This window comes from Ranitomeya variabilis, chromosome 4, assembly GCF_051348905.1.
Source record: "Ranitomeya variabilis isolate aRanVar5 chromosome 4, aRanVar5.hap1, whole genome shotgun sequence".
NCBI classification, from domain to species: Eukaryota; Metazoa; Chordata; class Amphibia; order Anura; family Dendrobatidae; genus Ranitomeya; species Ranitomeya variabilis.
The window spans coordinates 749,284,160-749,307,640 of NC_135235.1; the positions used below are offsets into that span (position 1 = coordinate 749,284,160).

Sequence of the window (23,481 nt, forward strand, 5' to 3'; positions counted from 1 at the left end):
TGTACACAGGAGCAGTATTATAGTAGTTATACTCTTGTATATAGGGGACAGTATTATAGTACTTATATACTTGTAGATAGGAGCAGTATTAATTAATTGCCTTTTACGATACTCACAGGATACAACCGCTATGCTATGCGTACAATGTATGTAATGATGAGGGGGACAGTCAGACAGACTATATATCTCTAAGTTATTGAGGTTTGTTAGAGTCGCATCTTACGAAGAGATAATAATTCCGGTATTTTAGTTGCGTAGTTAATTTTTATTGTTCAGATTCGTGCAGTAAAGTGCGTAATTCAATCAAACATCATAAAGTCCTATGAGTCATGGTTAGGATTGTCGCTTCCTCTGACTTCTTCAGGTCGTGTATCGTGTGATCATTTATTAGGAGCCTCCTGGAGGTCAGAGCTGATCATATGAGGTCTCAAATCCTTATCTTCTCATGTGGTTTACTGCTTAGTTCTAGAGATCTGGAAATGAAGATCCCAATGAGGCACGTTCTATCGAGGCATTAAATGGCTGCACTATTTGGAAAGTCTATGGCACCTTAAGGCACTATACGATGGTCTACAATGGTGACCAGACGACGTGGGGCGCTGTGTTTTCCGCTATTTTTCTCGGCATATCTTTTTTCTATGCTTTGGCTATAATTAGGAAGTTGCTACTCTGGCTTCACAAATCTCATCCTCATGTCAAACACCTGGTGCCCAATGTATCCCCCATATCATAGGGCAAGAAGCGGTCCCTCACTCTCCCTTTGCCCTGTAGAAGCAGCCCATCTTCATACACAAAGACCGTCCCAAAGGCGTTGGTGCCAGGTGGTGACTCAATGACACCCTCCATAGTGACATGATGTACTCCATGGGAGTCCCGGTGGTATCCACCACTGTGGTCGTGGCCGGCAAAGTAACACACAACGCACTGGTGAGAGTAGATGGTTCTGAGGATCTCGTCATAATTCCAAGCCAAGCAGGTGCTACGCATGGCTTTCGGGTGGATGGGGATGTGACCTGTGCAGAAGGAACATTGAGTTTGGGTCACAATTATATTGAGATGCACAATATTTTCCAAAACAGAATGATGAAGAACTTACCAGCAATGATCACCTTCTCACCATTCTCGTCGGAATACGTGAGGACATCATTTAACCACGCCAACTGCTCTTGGCCCATGCCACCATTAAACTCCCTGAGGTGGAAACCTGTTATGTCCAAAAGGAGAATAACATACAAGTCACATCTCATGGATCTACTGAAGACAAACATCAATAAAAAAAATCAAGATGTAATTCCCAAGACTGTGACTGTTGTCTCCAGCCAGGAAATTAAGGTGCCACATAAATGGCATCATGAGGTTTGTTTTTGGGAGGGGGCATTAGTAAGAGGCTTGCTCCAAAGCATGTCAACCTAGTAAGGGTCTACAAGAAGACTAAGCCCTCAACATGGAGGTGGCCATGTGCACACCATGTTGACATGAGCTGAAGATACGCCAGCACCCAAAGGATTATGAAGGTTTCCATAAATCTAATTTATTTTTTTCTGTGGAGTGACCTCACATGTAAGGACTCTTCCACCCTTAGACCAATCATCAGCAATTTCTTCCACTTTTAAAGAACGTACCATTTAATTTATCTTGGTTACTTTCCATGAGATGTAAAGACTTCAGGTGTTTCTCAATGGACATTCCTCCAGAAATGACATTTAGATCATAGGTGTCCACCACAATGAACCTGAACTTCGTATGAGGACAGAAATGATACGCGTAGTAGTCCTTGTTATCTGAGGTTCCTCCACAACTTTGATCCAGCTCCTTTTGTTGTTTGTCCTGCAGCCAAGCTGTGTTAAGCTTTGAGTCCATTAAATATTCTCGAGTGAAGTTATAAAATTCATGGTTACCCCAGACATGATGGAAAGGCATCAGTGCCTCCTTGGTCATGGAAAGAACCGTTTCAAGTGATTCTTCTGACCTTCCAGCTCTTTTGTTGTAGCTGTCGATGATGTCCCCAAGTTGCAACACAAATTTGGGCTTGATGTCCGTTGCGTTCCACTGCTTTATGGCATCCTGGAAGTGGAGACAGCTTTGGCTGTAGTATCTCATGGTTTTCCAGCCACTAAGTCCATCTGGTTTATTGGCATACTGAATATCTGCTATGACCCCAAACGTAAAATAAAGTTGACCGTGCCTGGAGCAGCCTCTCAAGTATTTCTTTGGCTCTTCCATCCTGTAGAGAATACAAATAACACACAGTCTTAAAGGATTTGGTGGTGTATTGTGCATCCTGCAGTCCCTGGTTTAATGGTATGGTAGGTCGTGATTTGAGATGGCACCACCATGACCTGATATAGAAGCTGCCACAGAGAACGATGGCTGTAAACTACAACAGGAAGTGAACATGGATGCTTAGGTCCAAGAAAAGCCACATGGCGAAGTGTGTATGTGTATTATTCCAGTGCTGTCAGCCTTGGGAGGACTCGGCTCTGGAGAGTCTGATGGGACTGCAAAAGGGACCCAACATGCATCCATGTGCGATGTCGACTGGGGAAGGACTGCTGACCAGTATGTAGCGGGAGATTGGCTGCCGTAATGCCTGTGTGAAGTCCGTGGTGGCCAAAGGTCTGTGTGACGTCCACAGTGTCCAGAGTCCTGTGTGACGTCCACAGTGTACAGAGGCCTGTGTGACATCTACAGTGTCCTGAGGCCGGTGTGACATCTACAGTGTTCAGAGTCATGTGTGACGTCCACAGTGTCCAGAGGCCTGTGTGACGTCCACAGTGTCCAGAGGCCTGTGTGACGTCCACAGTGTCCAGAGGCCTGTGTGATGTCCACAGTGTCCAGAGGCCTGTGTGATGTCCACAGTGTCCAGAGGCCTGTGTGACGTCCACAGTTTCCAGAGGCCGGGTGACGTCCACAGTGTCCAGAGGCCTGTGTGACGTCCACAGTGCCCAGAGGCCTGCGTGATGTCCACAGTGTCCAGAGGCCTGCGTGACGTCCACAGTGCCCAGAGGCCTGCGTGACGTCCACAGTGCCCAGAGGCCTGTGTGACGTCCACAGTGTCCAGAGGCCTGTGTGACGTCCACAGTGTCCAGAGGCCTGTGTGATGTCCACAGTGTCCAGAGGCCTGTGTGACGTCCACAGTGTCCAGAGGCCTGTGTGACGTCCACAGTGTCCAGAGACCTGTGTGACATCTAGAGTGTCCTGAGGCCGGTGTGACATCTACAGTGTTCAGAGTCATGTGTGACGTCCACAGTGTCCAGAGGCCTGTGTGAGTGACATTAATGATCTGTCCTCAGTTAACCCTTCACTGTTGAAACTGAGATCTAGCGTGTCCAAGTTTTCGTTGCCACCATGTGACGAGGCATTGAATGTAAAAATGCCACCTAGCGGATATTGGAACCATCAGCCCTCCCTACCTACAAATGTGAACAGATACCAACAGGAGCTTCATGAAGAAGACAAAGGTAAAATCTTGTTCATCTATCACTGATCTGTGGCCATCTCTTCATCTGCTATAACTGGTCTGTATACTCACTTGTTCACATACATCAACTTCTCTTCCAGTTTTCCCAAACCGGGTGAGAATGGCCGCTCTTGGATGGGTTTTACGTAACCTCCAGCTCAAGTCGGCCCAGATTTCAAGGGATGGATTGTAAAATTTGGGGACAGATCCAACAAATTTGGGATGGTTGCCAGCAATGGGTTTAGGGTTTATAAGGTTTGTAGCTCAGCAGGACCCTGGGGAGAAGACAGAAGGGCGGTCACCAATCTGTGATCTCAATGAGTGGAATTGGTGACAAGATGGCCACGATGGGGTCTAACTAGATCACCCTTGGAAAAGTTTGTCTGGTCCAGAGATAGAAAATCCAAATTAAATCAACCAAAAATAAACACAAAGAAAAATTATACATAAAATAGTTCCACCTCTTCCAGCAAAAAAAAGGAATAATAGCTCAGAACAATCGTTTTTATGTCGCTGATCCAATTGCCCAAAAATAAGCCTTTAACACTACGCAATCATTGGAGAAATTGACTAAAATGTAAATTATCCTTCCTTTTTATTTTCAAACAATAAAATTAAAAAGCCAAAAGAGTAAAAGAGTAAGAGTACAGATTTTAAAAAAGGTATGTTGAATTGTCAGAAAAAATATATACTAAAGGAAACTGGCAAAAAATTGTGTCCAAAAATTATCACAATGCAAAAAGTGGGAACTCAACCAAAACCTTACAAGACAGTATGTGGCAGAATGTGACTTTCGACTGAACTATCCCGGTACGCCGCCCCGCTCTCACCATATTAATATTCAAAGCCGCGCAGAGTCACTCACCCCGGAGATCAAGGTCTGTTCCTCCGTGATTCCCGTCCTGTACACAACACACGTTCTGCAGAGTCACTGCTGTCTGTAAGAAAAGAGGGAGACAATGGCATCATCGCCGGCTGTACGCAGGGACCAAAGATGACATCACCGCCAGTATTTATACATAAATCCGCAATCATAATGACGCCATTTACCCAAAAAAGCCTCAAGCTTAATTCTCACAATTCAATCCTCTCACCCAACTTTCCCAGCCTCCTGAAAGCTAAATCTGATCCTCGAAGATGAGTCTGTATGACCAAGCTCACAGGACGAAGCTTCACCCGCCTGATCCCAGCACCGCCTCGTACCGCGTGTAATGGAGTGATCAGATTTCATCGATGAGGAACAAAATTAAACCTGGATCCAACAAGGAACACAAACGTCACCGGAGCCATCAGGAGTTGTTCTCTGGGGTTTCCCACAACACTTCCTCATACTTAGTGACTCACAGGAGGCGAAGCGTTAACGTCTGAGCTCCGGCCACTCAGAGGACAACAACAGGATATAATCTTTATATAACAACACGGCTGTGCAGAGAATGCGATATATACAACACATAAACCCAAAAGTGGGGTAAAAGAAAGACAAAGAACCGAAAATATGGAAGTAATAATAATAAAAAAGACTACTGTGTACAAGAATATAACTACTATAATACTGCCCCCTATGTACAAGAATATAACTACTATAATACTGCCCCCTATGTACAAGAATATAACTACTATAATACTCCTCCTATGTACAAGAATATAACTACTATAATACTGCCCCCCTATGAATGAGAATATAACTACTATAATACTGCCCCTATGTACAAGAATATAACTACTATAATACTGCCCCTATGTACAAGAAAATAACTACTATAATACTGCCCCTATGTACAAGAATATAACTACTATAATACTGCTCCTATGTACAAGAATATAACTACTATAATACTGCTCCTATGTACAAGAATATAACTACTATAATACTGCCCCTATGTACAAGAAAATAACTACTATAATACTGCCCCTATGTACAAGAATATAACTACTATAATACTGCTCCTATGTACAGGAATATAACTACTATAATACTGCCCCTATGTACAAGAATATAACTACTATAATACTGCTCCTATGTACAAGAATACAACTACTATAATACTGCTCCTATGTACAAGAATATAACTACTATAATACTGCTCCTATGTACAAGAATATAACTACTATAATACTGCCCCTATGTACAAGAATATAACTACTATAATACTGCCCCTATGTACAAGAATATAACTACTATAATACTGCCCCCTATGTACAAGAATATAACTACTATAATACTGCCCCCTATGTACAAGAATATAACTACTATATTACTGCACCCTATGTACAAGAATATAACTACTATAATACTGCTCCTATGTACAAGAATATAACTACTATAATACTGCTCCCATATACAAGAATATAACTACTATAATACTGCTCCTATATACAAGAATATAACTACTATATTACTGCCCCCTAGGTACAAGAATATAACTACTATAATACTGCTCCTATGTACAAGAATATAACTACTATATTACTGCCCCCTAGGTACAAGAATATAACTACTATAATACTGCTCCTATGTACAAGAATATAACTACTATATTACTGCCCCCTATGTACAAGAATATAACTACTATAATACTGCTCCTATGTACAAGAATATAACTACTATGATACTGGTCCTATGTACAAGAATATAACTACTATAATACTGCTCCTATGTACAAGAATATAACTACTATGATACTGGTCCTATGTACAAGAATATTACTACTATAATACTGCCCCTATGTACAAGAATATAACTACTATAATACTGCCCCTATGTACAAGAATATAACTACTATAATACTGCCCCTATGTACAAGAATATAACTACTATAATACTGCCCCTATGTACAAGAATATAACTGCTATACTACTGCCTCTATGTACAAGAATATAACTACTATAATACTGCCCCCCTATTTACAAGAATATAACTACTATAATACTGCCCCCTATGTACAAGAATATAACTGCTATACTACTGCCTCTATGTACAAGAATATAAGTACTATAATACTGCCCCCTATGTACAAGAATATAGCTACTATAATACTGCTCCTATGTACAAGAATATAACTACTATAATACTGCCCCTATGTACAAGAATATAACTACTATAATACTGCTCCTATGTATAAGAATATAACTACTATAATACTGCCCCTATGTACAAGAATATAACTGCTATAATACTGGTCCTATGTGCAAGAATATAACTACTATAATACTGCCCCCTATGTACAAGAATATAACTACTATAATACTGCCCCCTATATACAAGAATATAACTACTATAATACTGCCCCTATATGCAAGAATATAACTACTATAATACTGCTCCTATATACAAGAATATAACTACTATAATACTGCTCCTATGTACAGGAATATAACTACTATAATACTGCCCCTATGTACAAGAATATAACTACTATAATACTGCCCCTATGTACAATAATATAACTACTATAATACTGCCCCTATGTACAATAATATAACTACTATAATACTGCCCCTATGTACAAGAATATAACTACTATAATACTGCCCCTATGTACAGGAATATAACTACTATAATACTGCTCCTATGTACAAGAATATAACTACTATAATACTGCTCCTATATACAAGAATATAACTACTATAATACTGCCCCCTATGTACAAGAATATAACTACTATAATACTGCCCCTATGTACAAGAATATAACTACTATAATACTGCCACTATGTACAAGAATATAACTACTATAATACTGCCCCTATGTACAAGAATATAACTACTATAATACTGCCCCCTATGTACAAGAATATAACTACTATAATACTGCCCCTATGTACAAGAATATAACTACTATAATACTGCTCCTATGTACAAGAATATAACTACTATAATACTGCCCCCTATGTACAAGAATATAACTACTATAATACTGCTCCTATGTACAGGAATATAACTACTATAATACTGCCCCTATGTACAAGAATATAACTACAATACTGCTCCTATATACAAGAATATAACTACTATAATACTGCTCCTATGTACAAGAATATAACTACTATAATACTGCCCCTATGTACAAGAATATAACTACTATAATACTGGTCCTATGTACAAGAATATATCTACTATAATACTGCTCCTATGTACAAGAATATAACTATAATAATGCCTCTTATGTACAAGAATATAACTACTATAATACTGCCCCCTATGTACAAGAATATAACTACTATAATACTTCCCCCTATGTACAAGAATATAACTACTATAAAACTGCCCCCTATGTACAAGAATATAACTACTATAATACTGCCCCTATGTACAAGAATATAACTACTATAATACTGCCCCTATGTACAAGAATATAACTACTATAATACTGCTCCTATGTACAAGAATATAACTACTATAGTACTGCCCCTATGTACAAGAATAAGAATATAACTACTATAATACTGCTCCTATGTACAAGAATATAACTATTATAATACTGCCCCTATGTACAAGAATATAACTACTATGATACTGGTCCTATGTACAAGAATATAACTACTATAATACTGCTCCTATGTACAAGAATATAACTACTATAATACTGCCCCTATGTACAAGAATATAACTACTATAATACTGCCCCTATGTACAATAATATAACTACTATAATACTGCCCCTATGTACAATAATATAACTACTATAATACTGCCCCTATGTACAAGAATATAACTACTATAATACTGCCCCTATGTACAGGAATATAACTACTATAATACTGCTCCTATGTACAAGAATATAACTACTATAATACTGCTCCTATATACAAGAATATAACTACTATAATACTGCCCCCTATGTACAAGAATATAACTACTATAATACTGCCCCTATGTACAAGAATATAACTACTATAATACTGCCACTATGTACAAGAATATAACTACTATAATACTGCCCCTATGTACAAGAATATAACTACTATAATACTGCCCCTATGTACAAGAATATAACTACTATAATACTGCCCCTATGTACAAGAATATAACTACTATAATACTGCTCCTATGTACAAGAATATAACTACTATAATACTGCCCCTATGTACAAGAATATAGCTACTATAATACTGCTCCTATGTACAAGAATATAACTATTATAATACTGCCCCTATGTACAAGAATATAACTACTATGATACTGGTCCTATGTACAAGAATATAACTACTATAATACTGCCCCTATGTACAAGAATATAACTGCTATACTACTGCCTCTATGTACAAGAATATAAGTACTATAATACTGCCCCCTATGTACAAGAATATAGCTACTATAATACTGCTCCTATGTACAAGAATATAACTACTATAATACTGCCCCTATGTACAAGAATATAACTACTATAATACTGCTCCTATGTATAAGAATATAACTACTATAATACTGCCCCTATGTACAAGAATATAACTGCTATAATACTGGTCCTATGTGCAAGAATATAACTACTATAATACTGCCCCCTATGTACAAGAATATAACTACTATAATACTGCCCCCTATATACAAGAATATAACTACTATAATACTGCCCCTATATGCAAGAATATAACTACTATAATACTGCTCCTATATACAAGAATATAACTACTATAATACTGCTCCTATGTACAGGAATATAACTACTATAATACTGCCCCTATGTACAAGAATATAACTACTATAATACTGCCCCTATGTACAATAATATAACTACTATAATACTGCCCCTATGTACAATAATATAACTACTATAATACTGCCCCTATGTACAAGAATATAACTACTATAATACTGCCCCTATGTACAGGAATATAACTACTATAATACTGCTCCTATGTACAAGAATATAACTACTATAATACTGCTCCTATATACAAGAATATAACTACTATAATACTGCCCCCTATGTACAAGAATATAACTACTATAATACTGCCCCTATGTACAAGAATATAACTACTATAATACTGCCACTATGTACAAGAATATAACTACTATAATACTGCCCCTATGTACAAGAATATAACTACTATAATACTGCCCCCTATGTACAAGAATATAACTACTATAATACTGCCCCTATGTACAAGAATATAACTACTATAATACTGCTCCTATGTACAAGAATATAACTACTATAATACTGCCCCCTATGTACAAGAATATAACTACTATAATACTGCTCCTATGTACAGGAATATAACTACTATAATACTGCCCCTATGTACAAGAATATAACTACAATACTGCTCCTATATACAAGAATATAACTACTATAATACTGCTCCTATGTACAAGAATATAACTACTATAATACTGCCCCTATGTACAAGAATATAACTACTATAATACTGGTCCTATGTACAAGAATATATCTACTATAATACTGCTCCTATGTACAAGAATATAACTATAATAATGCCTCTTATGTACAAGAATATAACTACTATAATACTGCCCCCTATGTACAAGAATATAACTACTATAATACTTCCCCCTATGTACAAGAATATAACTACTATAAAACTGCCCCCTATGTACAAGAATATAACTACTATAATACTGCCCCTATGTACAAGAATATAACTACTATAATACTGCCCCTATGTACAAGAATATAACTACTATAATACTGCTCCTATGTACAAGAATATAACTACTATAGTACTGCCCCTATGTACAAGAATAAGAATATAACTACTATAATACTGCTCCTATGTACAAGAATATAACTATTATAATACTGCCCCTATGTACAAGAATATAACTACTATGATACTGGTCCTATGTACAAGAATATAACTACTATAATACTGCTCCTATGTACAAGAATATAACTACTATAATACTGCCCCTATGTACAAGAATATAACTACTATAATACTGCCCCTATGTACAATAATATAACTACTATAATACTGCCCCTATGTACAATAATATAACTACTATAATACTGCCCCTATGTACAAGAATATAACTACTATAATACTGCCCCTATGTACAGGAATATAACTACTATAATACTGCTCCTATGTACAAGAATATAACTACTATAATACTGCTCCTATATACAAGAATATAACTACTATAATACTGCCCCCTATGTACAAGAATATAACTACTATAATACTGCCCCTATGTACAAGAATATAACTACTATAATACTGCCACTATGTACAAGAATATAACTACTATAATACTGCCCCTATGTACAAGAATATAACTACTATAATACTGCCCCTATGTACAAGAATATAACTACTATAATACTGCCCCTATGTACAAGAATATAACTACTATAATACTGCTCCTATGTACAAGAATATAACTACTATAATACTGCCCCTATGTACAAGAATATAGCTACTATAATACTGCTCCTATGTACAAGAATATAACTATTATAATACTGCCCCTATGTACAAGAATATAACTACTATGATACTGGTCCTATGTACAAGAATATAACTACTATAATACTGCCCCTATGTACAAGAATATAACTACTATAATACTGCCCCTATGTACAATAATATAACTACTATAATACTGCCCCTATGTACAATAATATAACTACTATAATACTGCCCCTATGTACAAGAATATAACTACTATAATACTGCCCCTATGTACAGGAATATAACTACTATAATACTGCTCCTATGTACAAGAATATAACTACTATAATACTGCCCCCTATGTACAAGAATATAACTACTATAATACTGCCCCTATGTACAAGAATATAACTACTATAATACTGCCCCTATGTACAAGAATATAACTACTGTAATACTGCTCCTATGTACAAGAATATAACTACTATAATACTGCCCCCTATGTACAAGAATATAACTACTATAATACTGCCCCCTATGTACAAGAATATAACTACTATAATACTGCCCCCTATGTACAAGAATATAACTACTATAATACTGCCCCTATGTACAAGAATATAACTACTATAATACTGCCCCCTATGTACAAGAATATAACTACTATAATACTGCCCCCTATGTACAAGAATATAACTACTATAATACTGCCACTATGTACAAGAATATAACTACTATAATACTGCCCCTATGTACAAGAACATAACTACTATAATACTGCCACTATGTACAAGAATATAACTACTATAATACTGCCCCTATGTACAAGAATATAACTACTATAATACTGCCCCCTATGTACAAGAATATAACTACTATAATACTGCCCCTATGTACAAGAATATAACTACTATAATACTGCTCCTATGTACAAGAATATAACTACTATAATACTGCCCCCTATGTACAAGAATATAACTACTATAATACTGCTCCTATGTACAGGAATATAACTACTATAATACTGCCCCTATGTACAAGAATATAACTACAATACTGCTCCTATATACAAGAATATAACTACTATAATACTGCTCCTATGTACAAGAATATAACTACTATAATACTGCCCCTATGTACAAGAATATAACTACTATAATACTGGTCCTATGTACAAGAATATATCTACTATAATACTGCTCCTATGTACAAGAATATAACTATAATAATGCCTCTTATGTACAAGAATATAACTACTATAATACTGCCCCCTATGTACAAGAATATAACTACTATAATACTTCCCCCTATGTACAAGAATATAACTACTATAAAACTGCCCCCTATGTACAAGAATATAACTACTATAATACTGCCCCTATGTACAAGAATATAACTACTATAATACTGCCCCTATGTACAAGAATATAACTACTATAATACTGCTCCTATGTACAAGAATATAACTACTATAGTACTGCCCCTATGTACAAGAATAAGAATATAACTACTATAATACTGCTCCTATGTACAAGAATATAACTATTATAATACTGCCCCTATGTACAAGAATATAACTACTATGATACTGGTCCTATGTACAAGAATATAACTACTATAATACTGCTCCTATGTACAAGAATATAACTACTATAATACTGCCCCTATGTACAAGAATATAACTACTATAATACTGCCCCTATGTACAATAATATAACTACTATAATACTGCCCCTATGTACAATAATATAACTACTATAATACTGCCCCTATGTACAAGAATATAACTACTATAATACTGCCCCTATGTACAGGAATATAACTACTATAATACTGCTCCTATGTACAAGAATATAACTACTATAATACTGCTCCTATATACAAGAATATAACTACTATAATACTGCCCCCTATGTACAAGAATATAACTACTATAATACTGCCCCTATGTACAAGAATATAACTACTATAATACTGCCACTATGTACAAGAATATAACTACTATAATACTGCCCCTATGTACAAGAATATAACTACTATAATACTGCCCCTATGTACAAGAATATAACTACTATAATACTGCCCCTATGTACAAGAATATAACTACTATAATACTGCTCCTATGTACAAGAATATAACTACTATAATACTGCCCCTATGTACAAGAATATAGCTACTATAATACTGCTCCTATGTACAAGAATATAACTATTATAATACTGCCCCTATGTACAAGAATATAACTACTATGATACTGGTCCTATGTACAAGAATATAACTACTATAATACTGCCCCTATGTACAAGAATATAACTACTATAATACTGCCCCTATGTACAATAATATAACTACTATAATACTGCCCCTATGTACAATAATATAACTACTATAATACTGCCCCTATGTACAAGAATATAACTACTATAATACTGCCCCTATGTACAGGAATATAACTACTATAATACTGCTCCTATGTACAAGAATATAACTACTATAATACTGCCCCCTATGTACAAGAATATAACTACTATAATACTGCCCCTATGTACAAGAATATAACTACTATAATACTGCCCCTATGTACAAGAATATAACTACTGTAATACTGCTCCTATGTACAAGAATATAACTACTATAATACTGCCCCCTATGTACAAGAATATAACTACTATAATACTGCCCCCTATGTACAAGAATATAACTACTATAATACTGCCCCCTATGTACAAGAATATAACTACTATAATACTGCCCCTATGTACAAGAATATAACTACTATAATACTGCCCCCTATGTACAAGAATATAACTACTATAATACTGCCCCCTATGTACAAGAATATAACTACTATAATACTGCCACTATGTACAAGAATATAACTACTATAATACTGCCCCTATGTACAAGAACATAACTACTATAATACTGCACCTATGTACAAGAATATAACTACTATAATACTGCCCCCTATGTACAAGAATATAACTACTATAATACTGCACCTATGTACAAGAATATAACTACTATAATACTGCCCCTATGTACAAGAATATAACTACTATAATACTGCCCCCTATGTACAAGAATATAACTACTATAATACTGCCCCCTATGTACAAGAATATAACTACTATAATACTGCCCCCTATGTACAAGAACATAACTACTATAATACTGCCCCTATGTACAAGAATATAACTACTATAATACTGCCATTATGTACAAGAATATAACTACTATAATACTGCTCCTATGTACAAGAATATAACTACTATAATACTGCCCCTATGTACAAGAATATAACTACTATAATACTGCCCCTATGTACAAGAATATAACTACTATAATACTGCTCCTATGTACAAGAATATAACTACTATAATACTGCCCCCTATGTACAAGAATATAACTACTATAATACTGCCCCTATGTACAAGAATATAACTACTATAATACTGCCCCCTATGTACAAGAACATAACTACTATAATACTGCTCCTATGTACAAGAATATAACTACTATAATACTGCCCCTATGTACAAGAATATAACTACTATAATACTGCCCCTATGTACAAGAATATAACTACTATAATACTGCCCCTATGTACAAGAATATAACTACTATAATACTGCCCCTATGTACAAGAATATAACTACTATAATACTGCCCCTATGTACAAGAATATAACTACTATAATACTGCTCCTATGTACAAGAATATAACTACTATAATACTGCTCCTATGTACAAGAATATAACTACTATAATACTGCCATTATGTACAAGAATATAACTACTATAATACTACTACTATGTACAAGAATATAACTACTATAATACTGCTCCTATGTACAAGAATATAACTACTATAATACTGCTCCTATGTACAAGAATATAACTACTATAATACTGCCATTATGTACAAGAATATAACTACTATAATACTACTACTACTACTATAATTATTATATAATTTACTGTATTATATAAATTACTGTCCTTTTTTATTGCTATCATTATTATCTCGTATATTTGGGGAGTTAAATCCCTTTCCCAGCACAAAGTGATAACATATCAGTATCATTTAGAGGCCCGGACTCACCGGATCAGAGCCTCGCACAGCGGGTCGGGTTGTGACTAATACCAAGTGTTTACATCTCTTCTCCCCGACACTGAATGAGGCAGCTGAACTGTCTTATATAGTCTGTTCCGAGTCCTGGAATTGGAGGTAAGGGAACGGCCAACCCCTCCCAGCTCTAGATGCTCCTAAAATCCGGACCCAAAATCTGGGCCCATTAAAAACACCTGTCAGCACTATATGTGCTGGAGCATGCTTCTCCGGGTACTTCATCACCAAGGTTTACCTCCTTTGTGACACATACTGTACATCCCATCCAGGACTTGTCCAGCTGCCATCTTACAGGGGGTTTATGGTGGATTTTTGTAGCCTTTGTTCCTTGACTTCACTTTCTTGATTTCTAGCCCTGATCTTGTATTGGTGACAGGCTTGTGTATTCTTCATCCTTCACTCTTGGTGGGGGTAGGCTATGCTCCTCCCTTTTGACCTTGGCGTGTCTGTGTAGATCCCGTCTTTGCCTTTTAGGGTATGTTTCCACGGTCAGGATTGCGTCAGGATTTGATGCTGGTAAAATCTGCACCAAATCTGCACCCGAGGTCACTGGCAGGTCACCTGCGTTTTTTGATGCATTTTTTTCATGCGGATTTGTGTGTTTTTGTAAGCTAAATAAAGATATACAAAAAAAATAATTGTGAAGTCATTTCTTGTTCATCCTCTTCATTTATATACTCCATTGAAGAATGTTTACGCAGATAGATGATAGATAACAGATAGATGATAGATAGATGACAGATAATAGATAGATAGATAACAGATAGATGATAGATAGATAATAGATAGATAGATAATAGATAGATAACAGATAGATGATAGATAGATGACAGATAATAGATAGATGATTGATAGATAGATAATAGATAATAGATAGATGATAGATAATAGATAGATGATAGATAGATAAATAATAAACAGATAATAGATAGATAATAGATAGATAGATAGATAACAGATAGATGATAGATAGATAGATAATAGATAGATAGATAGATAGATAATATATAGATAACAGATAGATGATAGATAGATAATAGATAGATAGCAGATGGATGATAGATAATAGATAGAGGACAGATAATAGATAGATAGATAGATAGATAGATAGATAGATAGATAGATAGATGATAGATAGATAGATAATATATAGATAATAAATAGATAACAGATAGATGATAGATAGATATTGCTATAGATAGATGATAGATAGATAATAGATAGATAACAGATAGATGATAGATAGATAATAGATAGATAGATAATAGATAGATAATAGATAGATAGATAATAGATAGATAATAGATAGATAGATAGATAGATAATATATAGATAATAAATAGATAACAGATAGATGATAGATAGATGACAGATAATAGATAGATGATTGATAGATAGATAGATAATAGATAGATGATAGATAGATAATAGATAGATAATAGATAGATAACAGATAGATGATAGATAGATTAATAGATAGATAGATAATAGATAGATAGATAGATAATATATAGATAATAGATAGATAATAGATAGATAGATAATAGATGATAATAGATAGATGATAGATAGATGACAGAAAATAGATAGATGATAGATAGATAATAGATAGATAGATAATAGATAGATAGATAATATATAGATAATAGATAGATAACAGATAGATGATAGATAGATAGATGATAGATAGATAGATAATAGATAGATGATAGATAGATAGATGATAGATACTGTAGATAGATGATAGATAGATAATAGATCGATAGATGATAGATAGATAATAGATAGATGATAGATAGATAGATAGATAGATAGATAGATAGATGATAGATAGCTAATAGATCGATAGATGATAGATAGATAGATAGATAGATAGATAGATAGATAGATAGATAGATAGCTAATAGATCGATAGATGATAGATAGATAATAGATAGATAGATAGATAGATGATAGATACTGTAGATAGATGATAGATAGATAATAGATAGATCTATAGATAATACCAAGCCCGATGTTTAGTAATTAATATAATAAAATGTTAATAAAGAGTTAGGCCGGGATCACACATGCGAGAAACTCGGACGACTCTCGAATCTTAATACCTGGCACTGCCGCCAGCACTCGGGTGTGGAGCTTGCTGTTGCATGTATCTCTGTGCAGCGGCACGCTCCGCTCCTGAGTGTCGGCGGCAGTGCCGGGTATTAAGATGTGAGACTTGTCCGAATTTCTCGCATGTGTGATCCCGGCCTTAAATAAAGACACACACGAAATCTGCTTTGGGCCGGGTTCACACTTGCAAGAAACTCGCACGAGTTTTGCACCTCAATACCCGACACTGCCGCCGGCACTCGGGAGCGGAGCGTGCGGCTGCATGTATTTCTATGTAGCTGAACGCTCCGGTCCGAGTGCCGGCGGCAGTGCCTGGTATTGGGGTGAGAGGCTCGTGTAAGTTTCTCGCAAGTGTGACCCCGGCCTTTAAAGCAATGTCTGTTTAATTTATAAAAATTTTTTTTTTAAAAAAATGTTGTCTCTCACGCAATTTTCTGCGCCAGAGAGGGAAAGCCAGTGACTAGGGGGACCAATGTTTATAGCCTGGGAAGGGGTTAATACCCATGGAGCTTCCCAGGTTATTAATATCAGCCTGCAGCTGTATATTTAGCCTTTACTGGCTATTATAATAGGGGGACCCCACAAAAAAATTATGTGGGATCCCCCTATAATTTATAGCTAGAAAGGCTATACAGACAGCTGCGGGCTGATATTCATAGCCTAGGAAGGGACCATGGATATTGCCCCCCCCCAGCTACAAATGGCAGCCGCAGCTGCCCCAGAAATGGCACATCTGTAATATGTGCCAATTCCGGCACTTAGCCTCTCTCTCTTCCCACTGCCCTGTGGCAGTGGGATATGGGGTAATAAGGGGTTAATGTCACCTTTGTAAGGTGACATTAAGCCGGCTTAGTAATGGAGAGGCGTCAATAAATAAGATACCTACCATTACTATTCCTTTACTTAGTAAAGGGTTAATAAAACACACACATGCAGAATAAAGTATTTTAATTAAATAAAACACCACACAGTTTTGATATCTTTATTATACTGGTAATTCAAGCGAAGCCCTCGTTCATCTGGCAAAAAAATAGAAATAATAAACCAACAGTATACTCCCTGAGTCCGACGTAGTCCATTTAATAACGAGTGTCCCACGACGAGTCCAGCTCTGCTACATCTGGATGCCTGACATCCAGACATAGCAGAGCCTGTAGATGACCGCCGAAGATAACTCTCCAGCGATCACCTACACTGCAGTGTTCTCACAATCAGGTGATCGTGAGAAACAGACTAGAAATGTTGACTCGGTTGACACAACATCTACGTCACTTGTTTTTCTAGTGTTGGTGATGGCGTCCGTTGGTGAGAAGGCTACAAGCTGTGATGGAGCCTGGTTATTCAGGTCCTACATAACCAAGGTTTGTCACATTGATGACACATACCTCCTGTCCAGGAGATGTCCAGCTACCACCTTACATACCGCCCCCATCTGCCCAAAAATTGGCACCTTCTGCCAACATACAATACACCCTTGATAGGATATTGGCTTTTTCATGCTGTGTCTCGGACCTATGCTCCACTTGAAAACTAAAATCCTGCAAGTCTAGGAACCACCGAGTCACCCGAGCATTGTTCCCCTTTTCCTTCCTTATCCACCTTAGCAGGGCATGGTCGGATACCTGCCTGAATTTCAGATGCCTTAAACAGTACCTTGAAGTGTCCAATGTCCGCTTGGTGGCCAAACATTCTTTCTTCATAATGGAGTAGTTCTTGCACGTGAATAACTTCCAACTGGGGTACATTACTTGTGCTCCTTCTCATTAATCTCTTGCGACAAGGCCGCTCCCAACCCGACATCCAATGTGTCTGTCTGAACCACAAACTCTTTGGAGAAGTCAGGCTCTACCAACATTGGCTGTTTACAAAGGGCCAGTTTCAATTAATGGGAGGCCACTTCAGCTTCCAGGGACCATTTAGCCATAGCTGACTTCGTTTCCTTTCGGAGGTCTGTCAGAGCGGCTGCTATTGGGCGAAGTTAGGGACAAACCTTTGATAATAGCCCACGATGCCCAGAAACGCTCCATCCTGCCTGTTTGAGAGAGGTTGTGGCCAATTCTGGATTGTCTCTACCTTATGTATGGTTTGATCTTGCCCCTGCCTACAACATAGCCCAAGGATTTGGTTTCCTCCATCTCCATGGCGCATTTCTTCAGGTCTTGATGGTAAAGCTGGCCTTCCTGAGAGTGTCAAGTATTGCCTGAACTTTGAATCATAGAAAGATAAAGTTGGAAGGTACCTCCAGGGTCATCATGTTCAAGCCCCTTCTCAATGCAAGATTCACTAAACCATCTCAGACAGATAGCTGTCCAGCCTCTGTGTGAACAATCCCACTGAAGGAAAATTTGTCACCTCCTATCGTGGCCGCCTGTTCCACTCATTGATCACCCTCACTTTCAAAAAGTTTTTTTTTCTAATATCTAATGTGTATCTTCTCCATTTCAGTTTCATTCCATTGCTTCTTGTGTTTCCATGTGCAAATAAGTAAGGATGATCCATCTACTGTACACTGTGACAGCCCTTCAGATATTTGTAGACCGCTATTAAGTCTCCTCTTAGACTCTTTTTCAAGCTAAACATTCCCAGATCATTTAACCGTTCCTCGTAGGACATACTTTGCAGTCCGCTCACCATCCTGGTCGCTCTTCTCTGATTTTGTTCCAGTTTGTTAATGTTTTTTTTTACAATGTGATGCCCAAAACTGGACACAGTATTCGAGATGAGGCCTGACCAAAGAGGAGTAGAGGGGAATAATGACTTCACATGATCTAGACTCTATGCTTCTCTTACGTCCTAGAACGGTGTTTGCCTTTTTTGCTACTGCATCACACTGTTGACTCATGTGCAGTCTGTGATCTATTAGTAGACCCAAGTCTTTCTCCCACGTGATATTGCTTACTTCTGTTCCATTCTTCCAAGTGGATGTGCAACCATTTATTACCACTCTTTAGGTCCGATCACTGAGAGGGTTATGAATCCACCTAACAGTTGTTTAGTCCATTCCATACTTGGTCTTTTTTTCAATAGATATATGAGATACTTTGTCAAATGCTTTGCTGAAGTCAAGATATACTATATCTACCACATTTCCATGATCCACACAGTCAGTGATTCCATCATAGAAGGAAATTAGATGAGTCTGACATGACCTGTTAGTTACAAACCCATGCTGGCTCTGGTTAATCACTTCATTCTTATACAGATACCGGTTACATCTGTCTGTCCATCTTATCCTTGGCATCCTGGGAGAGGGGAATCTGCTATCAACTTTTTGTGAAGTCAAGGGTGATAATGAACAGAGCCAGCCCTGCCCTTTCAATAAGTTAATCGATATGAGGCATTGGGTATATCTCAAATGTGGAGACCTCATTCAGATTCTATTAGTCATTGCAAAACGGCCACTCCCCATTTGTTTTTGGGACCAGAACTATGAGACTGGACCAGCCACTCTTGGACTCTTCTATCACGCCCAGATTTAGCATCCATTTTACCTTTATAGAGATCACCTCTCAGCGGGTTTCTGGAGTCTGATAGGTATCAGGTTGATGCAATCATGAGGCTCTGTGAGTACCTCATGCTTTATGACCTCAGTGAGACCTGGAAACTCTGAGAACAGGTCTTTTTTTATGCAACAGCTCCAGGCGCTGCTGTTTCTGGGAGAGAGAATAGGTTTCTGCCACATTAACATCTTCCGCGTTAACTACAGACTTGGCCACTAGACAAGGAGCTTCCACAGGTTCCCTATCCTGCCAAGGTTTAATCAGTTTCACATGGTTAACCTGGTAAGGCTTCCTCTTCCTTGGTTGGTGAACTTTATAGCTGACTTCACCAACTTTGCCCTCCACTTTATAGGGATCTCGCCACTTAGCCATGAACTTGCTCTCCACCATGGGCAGTAAAACAAGAACCCGATCTCCAGGGTTGAACCATCTCACTCTGGCTGACCGATTAAGCACCCTACACTATGCATCATGTGCCTTGAGGAGGTGTCCCTTCACAATGGGCATCAACTTGGCAATCCTCTGTTGCATCTGGGCCACATGCTCCATCATACTTACATATGGTGTGATTTCAGCTTTCGTCACATCCAGTAGTCCCCGAGGATGTCAGCCGTAGAGCAGTTCAAATGGGTACACTTTGGGCATTTCCATGATGGAGAACAACAGATAGAGAAGTAGAAAGTCCCAGCCATCCTTTCTTTACTGCTTTTGTCAACATGGCCTTCAAGGTTTTGTTAAACCCCTCCACCAGTCCATCCATCTGGGGATGGTAAATCGAGGTTCTGAGTTGTGAAATTTCCAGCATCTTACATGATTCTCTCATGACCTTCACCATAAACAGTGTCCCTTGATCCATGAGTGTTTCCTTGGGCAGACCAATTCACGAGAAGATATGGAGAAGCTCCAGAGCAATACATTTAGCGGAGGAGTTTCTTAACGCTACCGCCTTCGGTTACTGTGTAGCATAATCTATGAGCACCAATATACACTCACCGGCCACTTTATTAGGTACACCATGCTAGTAACGGGTTGGACCCCTTTTGCCTTCAGAACTGCCTCAATTCTTCGTGGCATAGATTCAACAAGGTGCTGGAAGCATTCCTCAGAGATTTTGGTCCATATTGACATGATGGCATCACACAGTTGCCGCAGATTTGTCGGCTGCACATCCCAAAGATGCTCCATACAAGGCAGGATGGATCCATGCTTTCATGTTGTTTACGCCAAATTCTGACCCTAGCATCCGAATGTCGCAGCAGAAATCGAGACTCATCAGACCAAGCAACGTTTTTCCAATCTTCTACTGTCCAATTTCGATGAGCTTGTGCAAATTGTAGCCTCAGTTTCCTGTTCTTAGCTGAAAGGAGTGGTACCCGGTGTGGTCTTCTGCTGCTGTAGCCCATCTGCCTCAAAGTTCGACGCACTGTGCGTTCAGAGATGCTCTTAGGCCTACCTTGGTTGTAACGGGTGGCGATTTGAGTCACTGTTGCCTTTCTATCAGCTCGAACCAGTCTGCCCATTCTCCTCTGACCTCTGGCATCAACAAGGCATTTCCGCCCACAGAACTGCCGCTCACTGGATTTTTTTTCTTTTTCGGGCCATTCTCTGTAAACTCTAGAGATGGTTGTGCGTGAAAATCCCAGTAGATCAGCAGTTTCTGAAATACTCAGACCAGCCCTTCTGGCACCAACAACCATGCCACGTTCAAAGGCACTCAAATCACCTTTCTTCCCCATACTGATGCTCGGTTTGAACTGCAGGAGATTGTCTTGACCATGTCTACATGCCTAAATGCACTGAGTTGCCGCCATGTGATTGGCTGATTAGAAATTAAGTGTTAACAAGAAGTTGGACAGGTGTACCTAATAAAGTGGCCAGTGAGTGTATATTGATGCCCTCTAGCAGTTTTCACCAGAGGCCCCACCATATCCATCGCTCAAATGGGACCTCGATGATGGGCAAAGGTACTAAGGGACTGTAGAAGTGGGCCACAGGGGACGTTAGCTGACATGTGCGACAGGACCAACAATAGCGCACAATATCTCTGTAGTTCCCAAGCCAGTAGAATCTCTGGAGGATCCGTTCATGGGTCTTCTCTACCACCAAACACATGGTAATGAGCAATATCTAAACACTCTGGTGGCCCTGGCACCAGTAATTTCTCTATCACCTTACCCCTTTGCTTGGTTACTTGATATAACAAATCCCCATTCATGTCAAAGCGAGGGAGTCGAATGTTGGCCCTCAGCTCCTGAGGAACCCCATTCAACACCGTCATATTCTCGGGACCACCCTTCAGAGTTAGTTGCCTGAGTTGGGCTGTTCCATCTCAAGGATGTTGGCTTTAGGGGATGCTGCTTCATCACCGACAAGCACACAAAATGGAAACCCATCAGCCACGACATGTGACAAGGTTTCTTTGGTTGCGACCTGGTTACCAGCCAAGCTACAAGGTGACTAAGGCCACAGGATAGTTCTTAGTATTCCATTGGATACACCTGACGCCTTCCACTTTTCCAGGGACAAGCAGATGCGGGAGAGTAGCCCTTACCAGGGTCACCAAACTCCCGGAGTCCAGTTAGTTGTTTCACATTTACAGTCATCAGGCACACTTAAGGCCCCTTGCCAGATTGAGGAACAATGCTGCAGGCAGGGTAGGCAAAATAGGAGCCGTGTCGGCCTATGCTGCAGTCCATCTGCTCAGAAATCACGGGGAAACAGGTGGCTATATGGCCTGGGGAATGACACCTCCAACAGGCAAAAGCATAGAACTGATCACTAGGCGACTCAGATGTCTTCTGGGACGTTGAGCGCCAGACCTGTGCGTTGTTTCCCCTTCTTTCGGTGACAGTCCCCTTATCCCCCTTGACCACGAAGGGAATGCTCGACCGCTCAATACCTCTCCACTAGGCCCACC

At 38.2% G+C, this 23,481-nt stretch overlaps 1 protein-coding gene across 10 annotated transcripts; it reads right to left on the minus strand.

The window, feature by feature from the left end:
• Positions 1-227: 227 nt before the first annotated feature.
• LOC143766743 (manganese-dependent ADP-ribose/CDP-alcohol diphosphatase-like) lies at positions 228-15,110 on the minus strand. 10 transcript variants are annotated; one of them, XM_077254648.1, is made up of 6 exons: positions 14,926-15,110; positions 4,326-4,398; positions 3,533-3,735; positions 1,623-2,224; positions 1,097-1,204; positions 228-1,013 (listed from the first exon to the last, which is right to left on the minus strand). In XM_077254648.1, the coding sequence occupies exons 3-6, from the start codon at positions 3,544-3,546 to the stop codon at positions 691-693; spliced, it is 1,047 nt and encodes a 348-aa protein (XP_077110763.1). In that variant the 5' UTR covers positions 3,547-3,735; positions 4,326-4,398; positions 14,926-15,110; the 3' UTR covers positions 228-690. The 10 variants fall into 10 exon arrangements, with proteins under 10 accessions (XP_077110763.1, XP_077110762.1, XP_077110760.1 ...); XM_077254647.1 differs by lacking the exon at positions 14,926-15,110 and adding an exon at positions 4,664-4,836; XM_077254645.1 differs by lacking the exon at positions 14,926-15,110 and adding an exon at positions 4,555-4,836.
• Between the last annotated feature and the right edge of the window lie 8,371 nt (positions 15,111-23,481).